The 20,200-nt window shown below is 43.4% G+C and overlaps 1 protein-coding gene across 1 annotated transcript in view; it reads left to right on the top strand.

Moving 5' to 3' along the window:
* DMGDH (dimethylglycine dehydrogenase) overlaps positions 1-20,200 on the top strand; it is a 61,607-nt gene that overhangs the window by 32,237 nt on the left and 9,170 nt on the right. Inside the window, exon 14 of the mRNA XM_015419604.1 lies at positions 2,579-2,638. Within this exon, the coding sequence (XP_015275090.1) occupies positions 2,579-2,638 (60 nt within the window). The remainder of the gene's footprint in view (positions 1-2,578; positions 2,639-20,200) is intronic.

The raw sequence follows: 20,200 nt of genomic DNA, 5'->3' as shown, positions 1-20,200 counted from the left end.
TATTACATTTATGGTACAGATTTGCATGCGTTTCTCTCCTGTTGCCCTAACATGGATGGCCCAGACTAACCTGATCTTGTCATATCTCAGAAGCTAAGCAGGATCAGTCCTGGTTAGTACTTGGATGGGAGACCACCAAGGAAGTCCAGGGTCGATATGCAGAGGCAGGCAATGGCAAACCACATCTGTTAGTCTCTTGCCTTGTAAACTATGGTGTCACCATAAGTCAATGACAACTTGACAGCACTTCCCACTTTTCATAGTATAAGTTGGAGAGTGTTGTTTGGTTTCAGGGTCAAGAAAGCTCCAACCAGACATGGCTTCAAGATATTGTGACTGGAACTCCTATGGTTCTTAGAGTAAGCAGCAGTTCAGAAATCTCCCATCATTGTTTTTAGTTTGACTTGAAGTCACTGTGCTAAGGTTGGCTGGAGTTCTTACTTCGAATAGCCTCTGAAAATTAAGCTCTGTCTCATTTCCATGTAGACAGTTTTGGATCTAGAGGCTCAGTCTGAAACGTTAAACCTATTTTAATAAGCAACTGGAAGAAGAGGCAAGAAAATAGTATTGTCTTTATAGAAAGCAACTTGAAATCAGTGAGATGTAAACATTTATAGCTTTGCACAAGATTTCAGCCTTTATTTTTGAAATGTCTCTCATTCTGGTAGAGAGTCAAAAACTGGCAATGCTGTGTGAAACCTTTTTTAAAAATTTTCATCTGTCCCCAGGCCATTTTATTTCAACAATGGGAGTAAAATAGTTCAAAAAGTACCCTGAAAGCATTTTAGCCTCTGTGTTATATTCCTACATATCTCTTTAGAAACATTAACCCAATATCCCATCTCAACACAGTAGATGTTGTCTGTGCCCCAAACTTCATAGCTACCAAAGTAAAACTCAACAAAGGATTCAGAACATAGGCATTGTTGCAGGTGAGAGAAGACTGGGAGGGCTTTTGTTTGTTTGTTTTAAGAACTACCAATGGGAAACCTTCCCCAGCAGATATGTATAACACAGGAGAGCATTCCAAAGAACTATTAAAAGGGTAAAACACAAATGGTAAGAAAATGTTTTATGTACTTATTCTTGGTTTTTAACTTTTAATTACCTACTAGAATCATAGAATCATAGAGTTGAAAGAGACCTCCATGGTCATCTAGTCCAACACCCTGCACAATGCAAGAAATTCACAAATACCTCCCCCCCCCACCCCCACTGACCGCTGTTCCATGCCCAGAAGATGACAAAAATCCTGCAGGATCCCCAGCCAAATTGGCCTGGAGAAAAATTGCTTCCTGACCACAAAGTGGCGACCAACATTTCCCTGGGCATGTAAGAAAGGGCCATTGAGACTGAATGTCTTCTTCTGTTGTAAGCCGCCCTGAGCCTTGCTGGCAAGGAAGGGCAGCCTAAAAATCTAAATAAATAAATAAACAGATAAAAATAAAAAGCACAGGCTTGACGGGTAATATGTAGACCGCACAGTAGCACATTTATTCCATGATAACTTGATCACATTGAGAGGATGTTCTTCTTTGTTCTTCTCTGGAGTTCCTTTCTTGAGTCAGCCCTCATTTATTTAGTCATAGACATCAACTGAATAAAAGTTGACAAAATCAAAAATAATATCTGGCAGTGTGTTGTTCTAATATTTTTGCAAAAATGTGTTCTTATAACAGGTGCTTCTTACGAAATTTATTTCAGATTTCTTCAGTCCTAATCCTGTCACATTGCTTATTCGTTATATATTTTAATGCCCAGATCATCCTTTTCCTATGCACAAGAGGTTGCTGCAGACACAAAAACCTCAGCATCCAGAAGCATCCTCCAATTCCACTCACTGGTTTGGTTCAGACCTAACTAGTTTATTTTAACTATGGTTGGTTTGTGAAATCAGGATTTGACCCCCAGACAATCACCCAAATTCAGGTGTACCTCAACATATACTGGTTTCATTTCCTCATTTCCTATTCTCTGTAGCCTAGGTGGGCATTGTGAGAGAACAAGCCAGGATTAAACCAGACATCACAAAAATGCATTGTAAGGTTGACTGTGGTTACTAAACCAACTTTAGATCCTGGTTTCAGATCCTGGCTTGACAGACCTTAACTAACCATTGTTAGTGGAATGCCCTGCATTCAAAGAATCACACTAACCGTTGTTAGTTTAATGAAACCATGGTTTTGCACAGAGTCTCAACTGAGTTATGGGGGGGAGGGGTAAGTAAGGTAGATATGCAAATAAGAGTCTTATTGGACTTGATGGAAAAAATTGTCTTTTTCTTGGTTTACTGTTACTGTTCTATGCCTTTGTAGACTTATTTATGTCTTGAAATATCTCATATTTTATTTTATATTAAATGTTGAAGAAATATATACCTGTTTTGTGGATTAGGAGTATTGCAGTACAAATGCCACTGAGAATTACAAGTCTTTTAGCAAAACAGATTTTATTTACCAGATGTAAGAAAAGAAATGATTTGAAATCTATGTGAGAAATTAGAAAGAAGTTATGAAAATATGCCACCTAGTGGTCATCACAGAATAACTCTCTCTTGTCTTGTACCTTTCTTAAACAGATGAATTGTGACACCAATCCTTTGGAAGCTGGGCTGAAATATTTTATAAAGTTGAATAAGGTAGACGTACAATATTTTCAGAGCTATATAATTATTGGTGAAATCTTATAAGTGTTGTAAATAAACATTGTACATTTTAAATTTACCATATAAAAGTCTTCATTTTTTAGTATTTATGAAAAGTATTAATTAAAAAAGAGCTCCCCGACAACTTCAAAAGGGGTAAAACATTGTAACCATTACTGTTCTGACACACAAATATATATATATATATATAGGTGCAAGTTTACAATTTTAATAGCTCTCCTTTTCTAGGATTTAAGGACAATTGCTCACACAGTTTATATATATATATATATTGCATCATGGTATGTTCCTTACTTTGGGACACTTCAGATGGTAATTGTATATCTTCTCTACAAAACAAGACCAAATTTCCAGAAGTTTCTTGGTAAGAGCGGAATACATATGTAGTTGTTTTGATGGGCTGCTTGGTCCTCAAATGTTTGATTGATTCCTTTCATCTTTGGAATCTGCATCCTTTCTGTTCATGCAGCTGTAAATATAGTGTGTAATGCAGGCAACATATGTGATCTTCTAATAGGTGAAATATTTTTACTTGGTGAGTACATTAATGAAATACAAGTGGGGGGCCCGTGAAACTTGTGGGGGGAATCCCATTCCTTCCACCTTACTTCTCTAGGTCTGTCACCCCTTCTCCCTGCTGCCACCCCTTTTCTCTCTCTCCCCCATGCCTCTTTCTCTTTCTGCCATCCAGCCCATCAGTCTTTCTGTTTTTGCCTTTATCCCATCACTCTTTCTCTTTCTGTCTCCCTGCGCCATCATGCTTTCTCTATTTTTGTGCCCCACCACATCACTCTTTCTCTCCCTTTTTGCTCCCTACCCCATCGCTCTATTTTTCTGCCATCAATCTCCCAGCAGCCTACCTGCTTCTTCCCCCTCACAGCAGCACCGGCAGCGCTCCCGCCTCCCTTTGTGCTTCCTCCTCCCAGCAGTGGCATTCCCAGCTGCCCAGCTGCTTCCTCCACCCCAACAGTAGCAGCACTCCCAACCGCCCACCTGCTTCAGCAGTGGTGCTCCCAGCCGCCTGCTCAGTGATGACACTCCTGGCCGCCCACCTGGTTCCTTCCCCCCAGCAACAGTGGTACTCCTCCTGGCTGCCCTCCCTCCCCATCTCTGAGCCTGGCATGACTGCAGGCCCCACCACTCACCTTGGAGCTGGCCACAGAGGCAGCAGTGTCTGGGAGCCGCCCCAAGCCTGGAGTGGGTCCCAGTGTCCACCACTGCAGTTGGGGCTGGAGCGGCTCCTGGCTCTGCTGCAGCCACCATCAGAACATAACATAAGAACATAAGAGACGCCAGTGTTGAATCAGGCCAAAGGCCCATCCAGTCCAACACTCTGTATCACACAGTGGCCAGAAATACCAGGTGCCATCAGGAGGTCCACCAGTGGGACCAGGCTCCTGGGCTCTGCTGCAGCCACCACTGGGCTTGCTGCATTTCCCAGTGGCCACTGCAGAATCACAGTACGTACATGTCTGTGCATGTACAGAACACTTTTTTATATTGGGGGAATTTAAACCCCCAATATATATTTGTTAAGATTTCAGATTTTTCTGCAAACCCCAGAGTCCCACGACTTGTAGAAATATCTGATTAGCGTCACTGTGTCCCTGATCCACAATTTTAGATAACTACAGATGGGGCCACACTTTTGCTGTTAGATAAATTGATATATGAATTCTGCTTATTAAAAAATACCGACATGCAAATCATGAACACGTTGCTTGAAATGAACATAAGAAGTATATTGCTAAATTAAAGTCCAGTCCAGTATTTTATTTATTTATTTTAAGCATTTAAAATATAAATATGTATTAAATATTCAGAACAATTAACTAAAACATAATATAAACACATAAAAACACCAACAGGGGAGGGCTAATAAGAGTTAGTAAGGAACTGAAACAAAAAAGGTCTTCACCCACTGGCAGGAGACAACAAGAGAGACAGACAGACAGTTCTCCGTGCAGAGGGAGTTCCAAAGTTTCAGCACCACAAATGAGAGGGCCCTTTCTCAGGTTGCCACCCATATAGCCTCAGATGGCAGGGGCACCTGAAGCAGAGCCTCTGAAGGTGACTGGAGTGGTCGGGTAGGTTCCTATGGGATTAGAAAGTCCTTCAGATATTATGGCCCCAAGCCAGCAGGGGTTACCTAGTTGTCTGTGGATTACTTGCTTGTGAGATGTGGTAGTCATCCCTTATTCTTTGTCCCCATCATCTTGTTCTCAAAAATATCCAGCCTCTATACATCTTCTTCCATAGTTGCCTTTCCTGAAACTAAGGATGTCACAGAAATGTCACAGAAATGCTTTAACTTTAAAGCATAGAATAGGTCCTTTAATTCAGGGGTCCCTTTAGACTTCATTGATTTCAATACAAGTTGCCTCTCAGTAGTGCTGTGATCACACAGGGGTCAGGCATTGTGGTTCACAGTCAAGCACCTGCCGGTTTGGCAGATGTATTGCAGAAGGGCAATTAAACTGCTCCATGGGGAATATGGAAAAGTCCCCACAACATCATTGTCATCACTTCATTCAATACAGAACCCTTAACAGTATGCCCTCTACACTTACGTCTCAGCTGTATTACGCTTTGTGTTTGCAGATAACATTGGCAGAAAGACAATATTGCTTATTTTTCATTGTATTTTTCTTCTTTCAGGTTTAAACTTGATCCATGGGTTTTCAAAATATAATTAGCATATAGAACAAAGAAATCAGTACAATAATCAAGAGCAAAATTTTTACTTTCCTAGTGTAAAAAGCAAAAGAGAAGTACCATGCAATCTTTTTACTGCCAGAGCGAGCTACTTAAGTCATAATATACATGGCAAAAAAATCTGAGATCTTCATCAATATAAAATTTCTTGCACAATGTCAGAAGCAAGACCTTAAAAGTCAACAGTTGTGTTCCCGTGCTGATAGATTTCATAGGAGTAGTATAAAAATATTCTTAATTAGAGACTGAAAATTTCCAGGGGAAAAAACTTTCCTTCAGTTTTCTACAGTGAATATTTGTGGGATAAAATTGAAATATATGCAGTACTTATAATGCAGTCCTAAGCAGAGTTAGACCCATGTTAGGCCATTGAAGTAAATGGGCTTAAAAGAGTATCACTGTTATTTATTCATTTGCTTCATTTATATCCTGTCTGTCTCCCCAATAGGAGAATTGTTCTCCTCTCCTCCATTTCATCCTCACAGAAAACCTGTAAGGAAGGTATGACAACCCTCTTCCCTTTCTCTCCCTCAAAAGCAAGATTTCCCCTCAGCTTTTATTTGCTTTGCTGACTGAGCAGCCCTAGTGGTCTGTTTTCTTCTTTCTTGAAGAATTCTGGCTGCCCCACCCTGTCTCAGTATGGTATTTTACTGCTGGCTCAGGCCAGGAACCTGAGTGAAGGGTCAGAATCACCTTTTACTTAAACCACTGGAAATGGCACTTGAGATGTTTTGAAATTAAAAATTAACAAAATATTTTATTCAACATAGAGGGGAAAGGTCAGAGAAAATCAGGGGTAAAATTTCTGAGGTAAAATCAATACATGCACAGACTTTCATTCTTATGTTTCAGGCTAATGAGAATTTCTTAAGCTATTTATAGTGACTTAAATCTTTATGTGAAGAGGCTTTTGTTCCAGTGTTTTCCCCAAACACTTCAGTATACTTTCTTTGAGTAATTGCTAACTCTTTTTGTTTCCAGAAGGCTTGGTGCACTTTTTCCAGTACCCAAATGCCTTCTCTTGAAACACCAGTACTTGTCTTGAGTTTTTAACTGACTCTTAAGGTCTCTAAAGGCAGTTTCTAACCACACAAGACCAGGGATCTATGCACTCTTCAGAGCTAATTCGCTAATTGACTGGGTAGGGAATTTTCTTTCTCTGCTCAGCTGATGCTAACAGTCAGGCCTCTTGGAACAGCCTGTCACTCAAGGCTCTCTGGCTCTGTGAAGAATTAACCCTTCGCGGTCCTTTATCTGTTTACACAGCACTTCTAAGCTTTTATAAGTGCAGTCCATCACTTGCCCTCCTCTCCTCCATTTCATCCTCACAACAACCCTGTAAGGATGGTTAGGCTGAGAGTGTGTGACTGACCCAAAGTCACCCAGCAGACTTCCATGGCAGAGCAGGGATCTGAACTTGTATTTCCCAGTTTCTAGTCCAGCTCTCTAACCGCTGCACAACACTGGCTCTCTGTTAGGATTGCACTGTTAGGTTTTCTTGACAATCGTAAACTTATTTCACTAGTTCAACAATATAAAATGCATCATTAATAACTTAGCATATAAAATTATATTGTTTGGCGTATTTATGAAATTTAAAGGTATAAATGTCTTAAGCCATAACTCTAAGAGCACGTTCCTGGGAGTAAGCCTTGTTGAATAAAATAGGTCTTACTTCCTTATGTACCTGCTTAGGATTGCTCCCTTAGGTTTCTTCTGTGTTTGTGTCTACAGTAGGGCAGTGTTACCACTTAACAGCTCAGAAATATCTGTTTCATAAAATTTATTGAGCTATGCTTATTCTCATAACATAAAGAACAGTGCCGCCTTGTGGATGTAAATCATTGTAATGAGATGCTTTTATTTGGAAGGGTAAATAAATAAAACACCAAGAGCTACAAAATATATTTTAAAATTCCTATACGGAAATGCGTTTTATATACGTATTAACGTGAAACTACCGCAAGGATCATGCTACGTGTCATCTCAGTGTGAGTACATGGGAGCAAAATACCTTCATGTATGATGGTCATGCTACAATTAGCGTACGGCATTCATCTTAAATTTTATACATAAATGCCTTCTGAATGAGAATTTTGTAATATGAGAAGCAGCACTTAGTTTGGTGTTTCTAGACAAAATAGTAGACTAGAGACTCCGAAGTTCTGGTACTGGCAGTTGTATTGATAAGGTATCTCCATTTCCCCAACTATACAAACTGCACTTTGGAATTCCTGCTTTTATCACAGTCACCACCAAGTAACAAAAAATACCAAAAATTCAGGCATACTGGGAGGGAAGGGGTTCACACATGCAGAAGAATGGGATGCCAGTGGAGTGGTAGAATGGGCAATACCACATCAGACTGCAGGTGGGGGAGTCTATCTTACAATATTCCTTCCCATAAAACACTTCTTACAGATACAATAGTACAGTAGGGATGTTGTTTTGCTATTTGAAGGGGATTTTTAACATAGAGGAGGACTCCAATGGTGATCTTCTATGATTTTCTCCTTGCAGTCCGAAGTGGTATAGCCATTTTGCCACCTCAGGGCTCTTCCAACTGGACTGCCACCCCATTCTTTTACATGTGTGAACTAGGATTAACAGGATTAATAGTTCAATGGCAGAACAGAATTCAGAGGTAAAACAAGTCTTTCAGGTTTCCCCTTTAAAGAATAATTTATTGGTATGACTGTTTGGAGTAGGAATTCTGCCAAATAGTTATCTAGGGGCAAATGTCTTTTCTATGTTCACCTCTCAAGGGGATATAATTTGGAGAGATGTCCTGAAACTATTCAAGAATGGCCAATGAAGAATAATTAATTTCAAAATATTGCACAAGCTTGGCCTCCTGTGTGTTGTAAGGTGATAGTCAAAGCAGATTGCAGCAGATGTTGGTGCTCTTTTACTCAGTTGAGTAGTTTTGTGTATATAATTTGGATCACTTCCAGTATCATAAGAGGTTTACCAATTAAATTGCACTATTAAAATATGTATGCATATCTTTTTGACAGTTTTTTGCACATTTAATTATAATATTTTAGTTCCTAGAGACCCAAGCCTCATTGTCCTTAATTACCTCCTTTTATTTTTTCTGACCACATAAGAAAACAAACTCATAATTTGGGAGTTTTTGGCCATACTGTGGATCCACTCTGCATATTTCAAATTAAAAATTATTAGGAGCTGCTACTGAGAGTGGTCTGGTTCAGAAATTAAGAAGCAAAGTAGTGCTATCGCTGAAATCAAAACATACCTCACAGGAGAATATATATGAGTTAAACAATGGAAGGTGTGTTAATGAATTAATCACTTGAAGGAATGATTTATAATTAATATAGTACATAAAGGCCTCGGGCACACGGGCAGAAAAATGCGGGGGGGAGCGTGGCTGTGTAGCCTGGGGAAAAATAACGCACGGTTGCGCCAGCAGACGTACCGTGGAGGTCCTGTGGTAGGGGGAGTGGCCGAGCACACCACAATCCTGCGCCGCGGCAAATAAGCGGCACTGCAAACAGGTGTTTTTTTTCTCCGGAAACCAAAGTTTGCACATGCCCCATTGGGTGCTCGTGCGCATCCCATGGACAGTTTTAAAAAACCCTTTATACGAGGGGGCATGGGCGGGCGCTGGAACTACCACCGGAAATGCGATCATACGCCCGTCCTTGCCCCGCGGTTACCGGAAACTAGTACCTCCGAGGTACTAGTTTTTAACTGCGCATCTTCGGCGGGAAGCCTCGGGTTTGCCACGGGAGCTCTACGCTTTCCAGATGTGGCGGTGAGATCATGCCCGGAAAATCCGCCTATCTTCCGTCTCTCTAGCGTGCCTAATGCTCCGTGTAGGGTTGCCAAATTTCAATTTCCTACCGGCGGGGGATCTTCTTCCTGGTCCGGGAGCTGGTCGTGGATGGCGTGCGCGCGCCGCCAGGACGTCACCGGAAGTGACGTCACACGCTGGGCGGGGCCACGCCGTTTGAGGGGAAAACAAAGAGTTTTCCCCTCAAATGGCTGCCATTTGAGGGGAAAACTCTTTGTTTTCCCCTCAAACGGCGTGGCTCCGCCCCCAGCGTGCGACGTCACTTCCGGGTGACGCGCACGCGGGGGTGGGGTTTCCCCCGGGCCCCGATTCCGGCGCGCCGGGAATCGGGGCTCCGAAACGGGGGATTCCCCGCCCCCCGGCTGCATTTGGCAGCCCTAGCTCCGTGTGACCGCAGCCATATTGTGGTTTCCTTATTTTTTAAAAAAATAATGGGAGTGCTCTGTTCTAAAGTTATCTTCTGAGGACTTGTGTTTCACAGGAACAATGGGAAGGATGATGTGTTCCCAGTATATTCCCATTTGTATTAGTCAGTATGTTCAAAATATACTTGCAGTTTGGGTTGCCCCACAGGTGAAGTAACTTTGTTGGTTCTAATGCATTCTGTGCTGGTTTGTTTCATGCAATACTGGAGTTATTCCTTGGAGCTTTTGGCTATTACTGTTGCCTTTGTCTTTTGGCCTTTGGTCAAGACTAGGGGGTCTAAATGTCAGGGCTTTAGATAGTCCTTCCTATTTTGATTGCAAAAGGCCCAGAAATAATTACAGTGAAGTAATTCTGGACTGGTAACAAGCAGCATTTTTGCTGCAGCAGGAGTTGTTGGAGAAATTCCCATTTCGATTAATGCTTTGGAGTATCTGTGTTTAAAAAAGATAATCAAAACCCAATGCTTCAGCTAGGCAAAACAGACCTAGGAATGTGGAGCAATCCTGGCAACTGGCAGGAGCCTGGGGGGGCAGAGACAAGGAAGGGTGCCAGCAAATGGCATTATACTACTGGGAAAAATCCAGAAGTGACATCTCTCCACTCCAGGAATCATTGGAAGTGATAGGCCGGGGAAGGCATGGGGAGGCATTTAAATGCCTCCCCCTTCCAGGGCCTCCCCTGGCCCGCCTGCCTCGGAGTCGCCGGGATGTGTGTGTCGCTCTACAGGCCTTCCCTCTGTAGCCACGCACGCAGAGGTTTTGGCTGTAGTGGGTGTGGCCAACTCTGAAGCCAGCCGGAACTCCATTCCTGTGCGTTCCTGCCCAAAAATAGCCCTGGTTTTGAGAATGTACCTGATACCGTCAGGTAACTGGTTAACTTTTTCACCACTATAGGTTTAATGCCTACTTTAGGTTTAATACTATAGTGGAGGCTCTGCTGGTGTGCTGCTGACCGTCATTCTGTAGGTCTTAAATATGTGGCCTGTTTCATTCTAGCTAAAGTATGTTGTCCTCACAATTGTGGTCAAATAGCATTTTTGCTTTTTATATTTGGGGTCTGTGAAGAACATATGCTAATGCCAGATGTCATGGTTTGAGGCCTAGGATAGTTGCTAACTTGATGTTTCTGTCTCACTTTTCTAGGTTAATCCTATTAAACCATAGACGGATATATTCCCTTCACATCAGGGTTTATTGATTTTACCATTTCTAGCTGTGGTTTTCACCTGGAAAGAACAAACTACATATTAGTTTTTTAAAACTTTGGAGGGCTTTTTCAATATATACTTGTCTGGGGAGCGTTTTTATATTGGTTTGTTTCACATTTTTAGTGCAGTCATAACTACCTAAGTTGATAACTAGGTTTATGGTGGAAAATTAAATTCACCATGGATAGAATGAAGACAGATGTAGGAAAAATCAGATGCAAAAGTTTAACTTGTATAAGCCTTATTGAAATGAGTGGGAGTTGTACATGAACACTGTTCTCCTTCCATTCACTATAGTGGCCTCTGTGCAAAAGACGCTTTTCTTGTTCTCCTATGTCTATCTCCATTCTTTTTGTAGAATTCAGTCCTGAACAGACTCACTGTTATGCATGTGTTTGCGGAACAACTGTAATACACTAAACACATTTTCCTGGCAGAAAGTCAGTACGGCTCTGAATAGTCAGACAAGGTTCTTGTGAATCATTTCCTCATATTATGCTGTTGGTTCTGTATTCATAATTTAAAAGTAAATCAAGTAGATGAATAAACACTGAAGGTTTATTTAAAGTCCAAATAAGGATTTCTTATCAGCCAGTTTCTGAAAATTTATTTTATTTATTCAAAAGCAAGACATAAAATATGGAAAAAGGTGCACTTCAGGTACTTAAATGCTAGTAAAAATATCATATATTATATGCACCTGACTAGTTGTCAGAATCACATATTTGCTGATATACATATTACATTTTAATCCCGCTGTATCAGGAAAAAATACCGGTTATGTTAATGTAGAATCACTTCTGTGCAGTTCTGTCTCTAAGTAACAACCATTACGAATAAGCAAGAGTGTACATTGGTAATGACCAGGGGTCTTGTTGTAGAAAAAGAGCTGCCGGAGCTCATTAGCATAACTCATTAGCATAACTTATTTGCATATGCCACGCCCCCTGACATCACCGGAAGTGACAGAATGCCACACCCCCTGACATCACCGGAAGTGTGTCAGAAGGCCCGGCTACTTACCCTCCTGCTTCATCCTCATTCCCAAACGGAATGAGGATCGAAGCAGAGGGCGGGGTAAAGAAGGGGGCGGGGCTTCACCACGTGACCGCCCCGCCCCCTAGAGGTTCTCTTCCGGAGCTCCGTACCTGAGAGCTCCCCCCCGACTAGAGCCCTGGTAATGACAATCTCTGGCATGAGGTGAGAAAAAATAGTAACTGGTAGGATAAAATGACTAACTCTCACAATAAATAAGCATTTTGTATTGGAGTAATTTCAGTTAGAAGCACTTCAGTTAGAGAGCCAGTGTGGCGTAGTAGTTAAAGTGTCAGGCTAGGATCTGGGAAACAGGGCCGGTCTGAGGGGTTTCTGCGCCCTAGGCCCGGCTGCCTCGTGCCGCCCCCTCAGATGCCAACCTCCTGGTGGGGCCTGGAGACCTCCCAGTTGGGTCCCAGCTGCAGGGCTGGCCAAGAGAGGGCTCCGTTTCCCACGGCCGCCTCCTTCCCACCCGCCCGCCCAGGGGGCCTTTCTGATCCAAAGCCACCGCTTGGCCCAAGCCCTTCCCGCGGCGGCGGGGATTGGCAGCGGGCGCCACCAATGGTGCTGGGCGGGCCAGGCAGGGGCGAGCCTCCCTCCCTCCCTTCGCAGGGACCCGCCTGCTGGGAGCAGGAGAGTTGACCTGGGCCTCCAAAAACCCTCCCCCAACCCTCGTGGGCCGCTCTTTCCCCCAGCGCAGTTGCACCAGGGCGAACTAGCCTCTGCGCGCATGCAGAGTGCCTTTCCCCACGCCGCCGCTTATCTGCCTCAGAGAAGTGGAAGGTGTGCAGGAAGGCCAGGTACTCGCTCAGGCTGGCAGCGAGGGCGAAGCCGCCCTGGAAGGGGCAGTGGTGGAAGAAGAGCTCGAACTCAGCCGGCTCGGTCAGCAGCGCCAGCGAGCTCTGCAAGCACTCCGCCACCGGTGGCCCCATCCCTGTCTGCTTTGACTCGCTGTGCCCGGGGCGTTTTTGCATGTGAGAAGGGGCGGGCGGGTTCCGGAGGGTCCACCCCCCCTTCCGGACAGTCAACTGAGTGCTCCCCAGGAGCTGGCACGGCGGCCCGCGTAGAGCAGCATGCGCTCTGCTGCCACGCTGCCGCTGCAGTGAAAGGAGCAGCGGGTGGCTTCGGGCAGGGGACTTTTGGCGGGAGGGTGGCAGGGGAATTGGCGCCCTGCTGGTATCTCCGCCCTAGGCGAGATACTAGCAGGCCTAGTGATAGGGCTGGCCCTGCTGGGAAACCCAGGTCCACATCCCCACTATGGAGGCTTGCTGGGTGACCTTGGGCCAGTCCCACACTCCTTAGTCTAACAACTCACAGGGGTGTTGCGAGGATAAAAGGAGGAGAGGAGAATGATGTAAGCCACTTTGGGTCCCCATTGGGGAGAAAGGTGGGATATAAATAAAGTAAATTTAAAAATTCACATACATTATCTTGTGGCAATGTTTACCTTAATCTTGTAAAGCAAGTCAGTGTTACTATCTTAATAGTGCAGATGGAGGGGTGGTGGTGGGTGGGAGGTAGGAGCTATATGGCTGTTCACTCAAATATTTGACAAGATGAAAAGTTGCTGTACAAGTTCAGATTCTTATACATAACAATAATGATTTAATACATGTTCTTTTGTTTCAATAGCTGAACATCCGGAGACCGAAGTCCCAGCACGAACGAGACGAACTTGCTCGAGATTTTAACTGTCCGTTTCGACCAAAGTCTTTGTCACATCTCAGTTTGTAGTCATTTCTTCTGTTCACAAAGTCCAACAATAAGAATATCAATTCATAAGTGGCTAGATATAGCTCTTATCTGATTTGTTATCCGGAAAGACTTAGTATCAGATAAGAGCTAAATCTAGCCACTTATGAATTGATATTCTTATTGTTGGACTTTGTGAACAGAAGAAATGACTACAAACTGAGATGTGACAAAGACTTTGGTCGAAACGGACAGTTAAAATCTCGAGCAAGTTCGTCTCGTTCGTGCTGGGACTTCGGTCTCCGGATGTTCAGCTATTGAAACAAAAGAACATGTATTAAATCATTATTGTTATGCATAAGAATCTGAACTTGTACAGCAACTTTTCATCTTGTCAAATTCTCTAGAGCTGCTGGGTCCTTGTTTGTTTCTCTGTTCACTCAAATATACACAAACCTGAAAGAGAAATTATAATTAAATTGCTGTACTCACTTTCCTCTTATTACCAACGGGAAAGGAAACATTCACACAGGGTCCAGATTTATCCGTCTCTCACATTTTAATCAGTCTGCTGCTAATTTGCTATCTTTTTTTTTATTTATAAGATTTATTCCCTCTCCTAAAAAGGAGAGATATTTCTTTTAAGTTCAGGAAAAAAGGGTGGATATATAGAGGGATAAAGAAAAGAGTGAGTGGTGTTAATGGTATTAGTTTAGTTAGTCTTACTCAAAGCACGCAATCCATAGTCTCTATCGTCAGACGTCTTTCTGTTCTTCTAATTAGTGTAAAACAAGGTACTTAATTTGTTAGTAATGTCCTTCTGAGAGGGCCTTCTTCCAGAGTACAATCCGATAATTAAAAAGAAAAATCGAGAGTTTTTACACTTTGGGGTCTTTTCCTCTTTCTCTCAGGTTGTATTTTCCCGCTGCTCCTTCAGCATCCTCGTCCTTCACCTCTCCCTCTGAGCTGCTGTCATCCACGCTTAGTGTTGACATCCATTTGGCCAGAGCTGCTTCTTCTTCTTCTTTACTGGCGTGCCTTTTCAAGAAGTCTCGAGCCTTAAAGATAGAGTCAATTTTTTCCCTTTTATCCTTAAATTTAAAAGTCAGTCCTTCGGGTATCAGCCATTTATATCCCGTTTGGTGTTTTTGTAAGAAGGTGGTCAATCCTTTATATTCCTTTCTTTTCATTCTAATTTCAAATGGAACATCTTTCAAAATCCTAATTTGCTGATCTCCGATTTTCAGGGGTGACGCTGACGTAGTCTTCAAAATTTGGTCCCTGAGACGCTGCTTTGTAAATTTCACAACCACTTCTGCAGGCAACTTATTTTTTCTTGTAAAGTTGGAGTAGGCCCGATAGGCCAAGTCCATCTCTTCTTTTATTTTTTCCACTTCGTTGCCAATCAGTGGTGCTAAAGCTTCAGCCAAAATATTTCTCAGGTCTTCTCCATCTTCCTGTTTTAATCCCTGGAATCGGAGAATTAAGTTCAATTTTTCCATTTGTAACATTAGCACTTTGTTTTCTTGTTTTTCTTGGTGCTTTTCCATTTTACAGACCTTCTTCTTGACTGTCTGAACTTCATCAGCAGATACCTGGCACTTCTTAACAATGTCATCTACCTTTTCGGCTGTTTCTGTCAACTTTTTTTGCTGTAATCCAAAGACCCCTTCCATAGAATCAAGTTTTTGATTAATTTTTTGCAGCTTTGCCAGCAGATGGCGAGCAAGTTCACTCTCTGGTTGATTGGCAGCAGATCCAGCAGTGGAGGGGCTAGGACAGGAAGTCCCGCCTGTCTTCTTGGGCTGCTTTTCTTGTATTTTCCTCGTCCCCGCCATGTTGCAAGTTTGTTTATACTTTGGAAGTATTCGCCACAACTTTCCTGGCTGGCTCTCACGCCGCCGTTTTTCTCTCCCACCCAGAAGGTAAGGCGCTTATACAGTCTTGTGCTTCGCCCCCCTCTTTGGCGTTTTAAAAGTCTCTCTCATGGGTGGGGGGGAATCCTCCCTCCTCCCTTCTCCGCTTCTCCAAGGTGGGGGGGGAAACCCTTTTAACAGCCTGTACTTTCCGACGTCGACTTACAATTATTCGCTCAGCTTCATTTTCGGATCAATCTCTGTCGCTTCACCACTCCGCTTCGCCGGCGGCTTTGCTATTCCCCATTACGGGGCACAACAGCAGCTGGAGCCGTTTGGGGCAGGGGAGACTTTAGCGGAGGAGCCTCAATTCCCGGCTTTCATGCCGGCAAGAGGCATCCCCCAATCTCCCAAATGCGCCCCCTGGTTCGGAGCCCTTTAACAAGGGCTCCTTAGGATCTCCGCATATGCGGGACCCCTCCAGACGGCGTGTGGGCAATCCGACTCCAGGAGCTAACCCGAGAGTCGGTCGCCGGGCGCGCAGCCATAACCGGAAAACCGCTAATTTGCTATCTTAATGCCTGCACTAAACAGCAGTTTAAGGAAAAAATAAGTGCTAACTTTTCCTGTTCTTTAAAACAACTGTTTTTATAATATTTTGTGATCTAAGTTTTAAGTGGAACCCTCCCTCCATTTTAGGGCTAAAATATCATTTATATGTGTAACTTCCTTGCCACAGTTTAATTTGTAACACGTTAAAGAAGGTTTAAGCAAGTTAGAATTACCTTAGCTGTTCCCCTGTTTATATATTCACAGGAATTAACGGCCTTCTATGCAGTTAATGTAGAAATGACCCATTAAAGCCATTCACATCTGTTGCCAGGTCACACTCAAGGCTCCAATTATGACTGCTGCATTAACCTTCATGCAAACTGTGTTTTTCATTTGTAAATGAGAGATTTATGGGAGTCAAATGAATAATGTTGAAGAGTAAGCACTGAGGGGACTGATAAGTATTTCTTCTGAAGGCTAGACTAGAGCCTATGGGGGAAATAGTGCCTGCAGATACAGATTGCTACCTGCAGATACAGATTGCTATCTGTGCCACATTTGTATTCTACAGAATGTAAAGTGCACAACTCTGTGCATGATTTCTCTCCTTTCCTTCATATTCTACCTGGGAATCAACCAAAAAAGCAATGCCGTGTGTGTCATCTGGCTTACTATGGGTAGCTGCTTTTAATGGGCACAGGCTGATTGCCAGTCTGTCTAAGGGTATGTTTGCCACTGTGGCCTCTCTGGTGGCTCGTGCTTTGGTTTGCCCTTCATTTCTTTCCTTATCCTTGTGTTTCTTCTGGCGTTGTGCAAAGAGGAAAGGGCAGCACAGGAGAAGGAGACACGAAGGACTTGCCTGCTCATGGGTAAACTCATTTGTGAACAGCAGCTGCAGTGCACAGGTTTCAATGCCAGAGATTTGCCTATTCACAAACAAATGTGGGGTATGGGGGGGTGCTAAATGAAAGTTGATACCTCTTTAATGATAAACTACAGATTAACCTGTGAGAAACTCAGGTGGAGCCCTAAATAGGGAAACCACTTAGGATGAGATGTAGACTTCACCCCATTTGGTACATCTCACATGCACACTCATCAGACATATCCTCTGCAACAATGCAAGCAATAGTGTTTGTGTAGTGCTTTCAGTGTCCACAGTAATCTATGCAACAACCTTTTGAGGCCGTGATCCCCATCCTTTTTGAGCCTAGGGGCACCTTTGGAATTCTGACACGGTATGGTGGACACACCTACAAAATGGCTGTTTCAGCTCACCTTCTATCCCACCATGAAGATCCCTGTGCTGTGCTGGCAGCTGCTGCCAAAGCAACATTTTAAAAAGTCTGAACAGCCAACCAAATCTCCAGTGGCCAATCAGAAGCCTTGCTGGCCAAAAGCCCCACCTGCCCCTCCTGCTTTCTAAAAGCTTTTGACAGAAGCCAGGGAAGTTGTCAACAGGTGTCATGTTGCCCGTGGGACCCCTGTGTTGGGGGACCCCTGTTTTAAGGTGTGTTCATGCTATTATCCCCATATTACAGATGAAGAACAAAAGCTGAAAGAGGGTGTCTTACTTAAGCCCTTCTAGTGAGTTTGTAGCTGAGAAGAAGCTAGAACTGTCAGTCTCCAGGATGTACATTCTAAGCCAGGAGTTTCCACCAGGTGGAACTGGCAGTAGCTCACTGGCTGCTGCAGGGTAGCTCATGCATGCGCTAGAAGACCCAGGAAAAGACCCTTGGAATTCTGGCACAAGGTGGTGGGTGCAACCACAAAACGGTTGTCACAACAGGCAGAGCCAACCACAAAACATCAGGAAGGGAGGCCATGCATAGCCCTAAGAGCAACTTTTCAACACTTTTGGCAGAATCTCTGTTTAACAAGATGCCTTTTACAATAAACATATTGTTTAAAAATATTTTCTTGCATACACACAGCCTATCTTTAATGAAGATCCCTATGCTGTGGTGGCACAGTCAAATCCCACTGCCAGTCAAGGCTTCAGTGGCCAATCAGAAGCCCTGCTGGGCAAAAGCCTCATCCGGCCCCGCCCAGTTTCTAAAAACACTTAATGGGCTCCAGGAAAGGTGTCAGCATTTTTCATGGCACCCCTTAGGGACCCCTGTTATATACCAACCAAGCTTATACTGTCTGTCTTTTATATTATACAAATTGGCTAGATTGAATGCTATTCTGTCTGGGAGCTATTGGGATGCTTAAATAAGGTGCCTTACTCTGAGCAATTGTGCCAGTGCGGTTCTGGCCAAATAAACACCCTTCAACACTGTCTATTCGACTGTGATTTGCTTAACAAGCCAAGAGATAGTTGGATAAAACCTTATATCCAGGACTGTAGGCGTGAACGGGATAATTTGAGGTTTCTTTTAGCAGCGGTGGATTTTAATATTACATTGGCAGTTGCCAAGTTCTTTTTATCAGTCGATTAAGACTAAAAAATCATTTAATTTTTATATTATACAGACACATGTATTAAATAAATTTCCTTCTTTTTTTTAGTCTTAGGGTGACACTGTTCAGGGCTGAATTGGCTGTAAGAGCAGTATCACTAAAGTATATTATATAGAATTAATTTACAACAATGTGTCTGGTATAAAAGGTGTGCATCTAAGAAACTTAAAACTAATCCCAGTATACCTGTGCATTCTTGGTATTGTGGAAAACCTTACTGAGTCATCTGGCAGAAAATAAATTATTGGCTAATTTGATACATGTGAAGCACTGTGCTAACATTCTTAATTGCCCAGCTCTTCAATGAACAAGAGTGTAAAAGACTAAGATTACATTCAGACATCACAATAAACTGGTTTATTAAATCGTGGCTTGTATAATAAACTTTTGCTGATCTATTAGATGTAAGTGATAGATCCCAGCTTATCCCAGTGTGTAAACCTTGTTTAGTCTGCTTCTTGTCTCCTGTCTTCATGCGCATGGGGGCATTTTTCTGTGTATGTGAAGAATGCCGAGGTATTTGCAGTGGCAGCAGAGAATCCACACTCGTTTTCTGCACACTTTCCTTTCCTTAGCCTCCTGCAGCTGCCATTCCCTCCCCCAACACCAGAGGGCTATCTCAGACTTTTTTGAAAATAGGCAATTGATCTAAAACTATCAGTATTCGAATATTATAATGATATTATCTGTTAGATCCTCTGAATTCCCATGGCCAAGTAGGGAATTGGAGTGGAGAGTACAGGAATAGAGCTCGGCGGCTGGTTTCCAGCTGGAGGCGAGGTCTGGGCCCACAGGTCCACTGTGCCTCAGTTGTAGAGGAGAGGGGGTTGTGCCCACCTGGGTCCTCTTTCTCCTCCTGTCAGGGTGCTCCGTGGTTGTCCCTTCTGGCCCTCTCTCTGTCCTGGCTCTGAGATAGGAGCATCCTCAACCACTTCCTCCCTGGCCTGGTAGGCCGCACAGCCTTTACACGCGCCACCCCCTATTGCTTAGGCCTCTTGGCCCTTATAGGCTTCCTCCACCTCCCACCAGCTGAAACGCTGCCCCTTCATCCCTTCCTGGCCAGTCAGCTTCCTGGTTGGGTCCCCACCCCTTGGTTGGGAGGACCCTTGTTGTGCCTTGCCTGTGCATTCCTTTTTCTGCTGGGCTGCAGAGTCATGAGTGGCACAGCTGTAACTTCCAGCCAAACTTCCACTGGCCAGCTGAGCCGTAAGAAAGGCACCAGCCTCTAGATATCATCACGCTGTGTTCCTGCCACTCTAGGATGGTCTGTTGGATCCTCTGGGGCAGCCCACTGTGGGCACCACCTTGCCACAGTAAGGGGGCATCGAATGGGACAGGGTGGGGTGCCCTGCTTGATCCTGGACTATTTATTTATTTGATTCTATTTATTTTATTGAGACTATTTATTTATTTGATTCTTTTATAGTCTGTTTTTCTCAATGAGATTCAAGGCAGATTATACAATTAAAGCAATGCAATGAGGACAATATAATACAATTAGAAAACACTGCAAATATGGGCACTATAGTACATAAACAATGCAATGAAGCCAGACTGCAAAATTAAGGACAAAAAGTATAGAATATACAATGAACAATATGATGAACTACCTAAAATTTCACAGAGTGTTACTACTGCCTATTTCCTTGTTTTGGGAATTAATCTGTTTTACACATTCTTTGGAATGATGAAAGCTAGAGTGATTGACAGGAAAAGGCTGATCCTGGCCTAATTTGTTAATCAGTGTGCTCTAGGATCATGGGACT

This window comes from Gekko japonicus, unplaced genomic scaffold (assembly GCF_001447785.1).
Source record: "Gekko japonicus isolate JY-2015 unplaced genomic scaffold, Gekko_japonicus_V1.1 scaffold206, whole genome shotgun sequence".
Taxonomy (NCBI): domain Eukaryota; kingdom Metazoa; phylum Chordata; class Lepidosauria; order Squamata; family Gekkonidae; genus Gekko; species Gekko japonicus.
The sequence above is the reverse complement of the archived record's forward strand: the minus strand, read 5'-3'. Positions and strand labels throughout refer to the sequence as shown.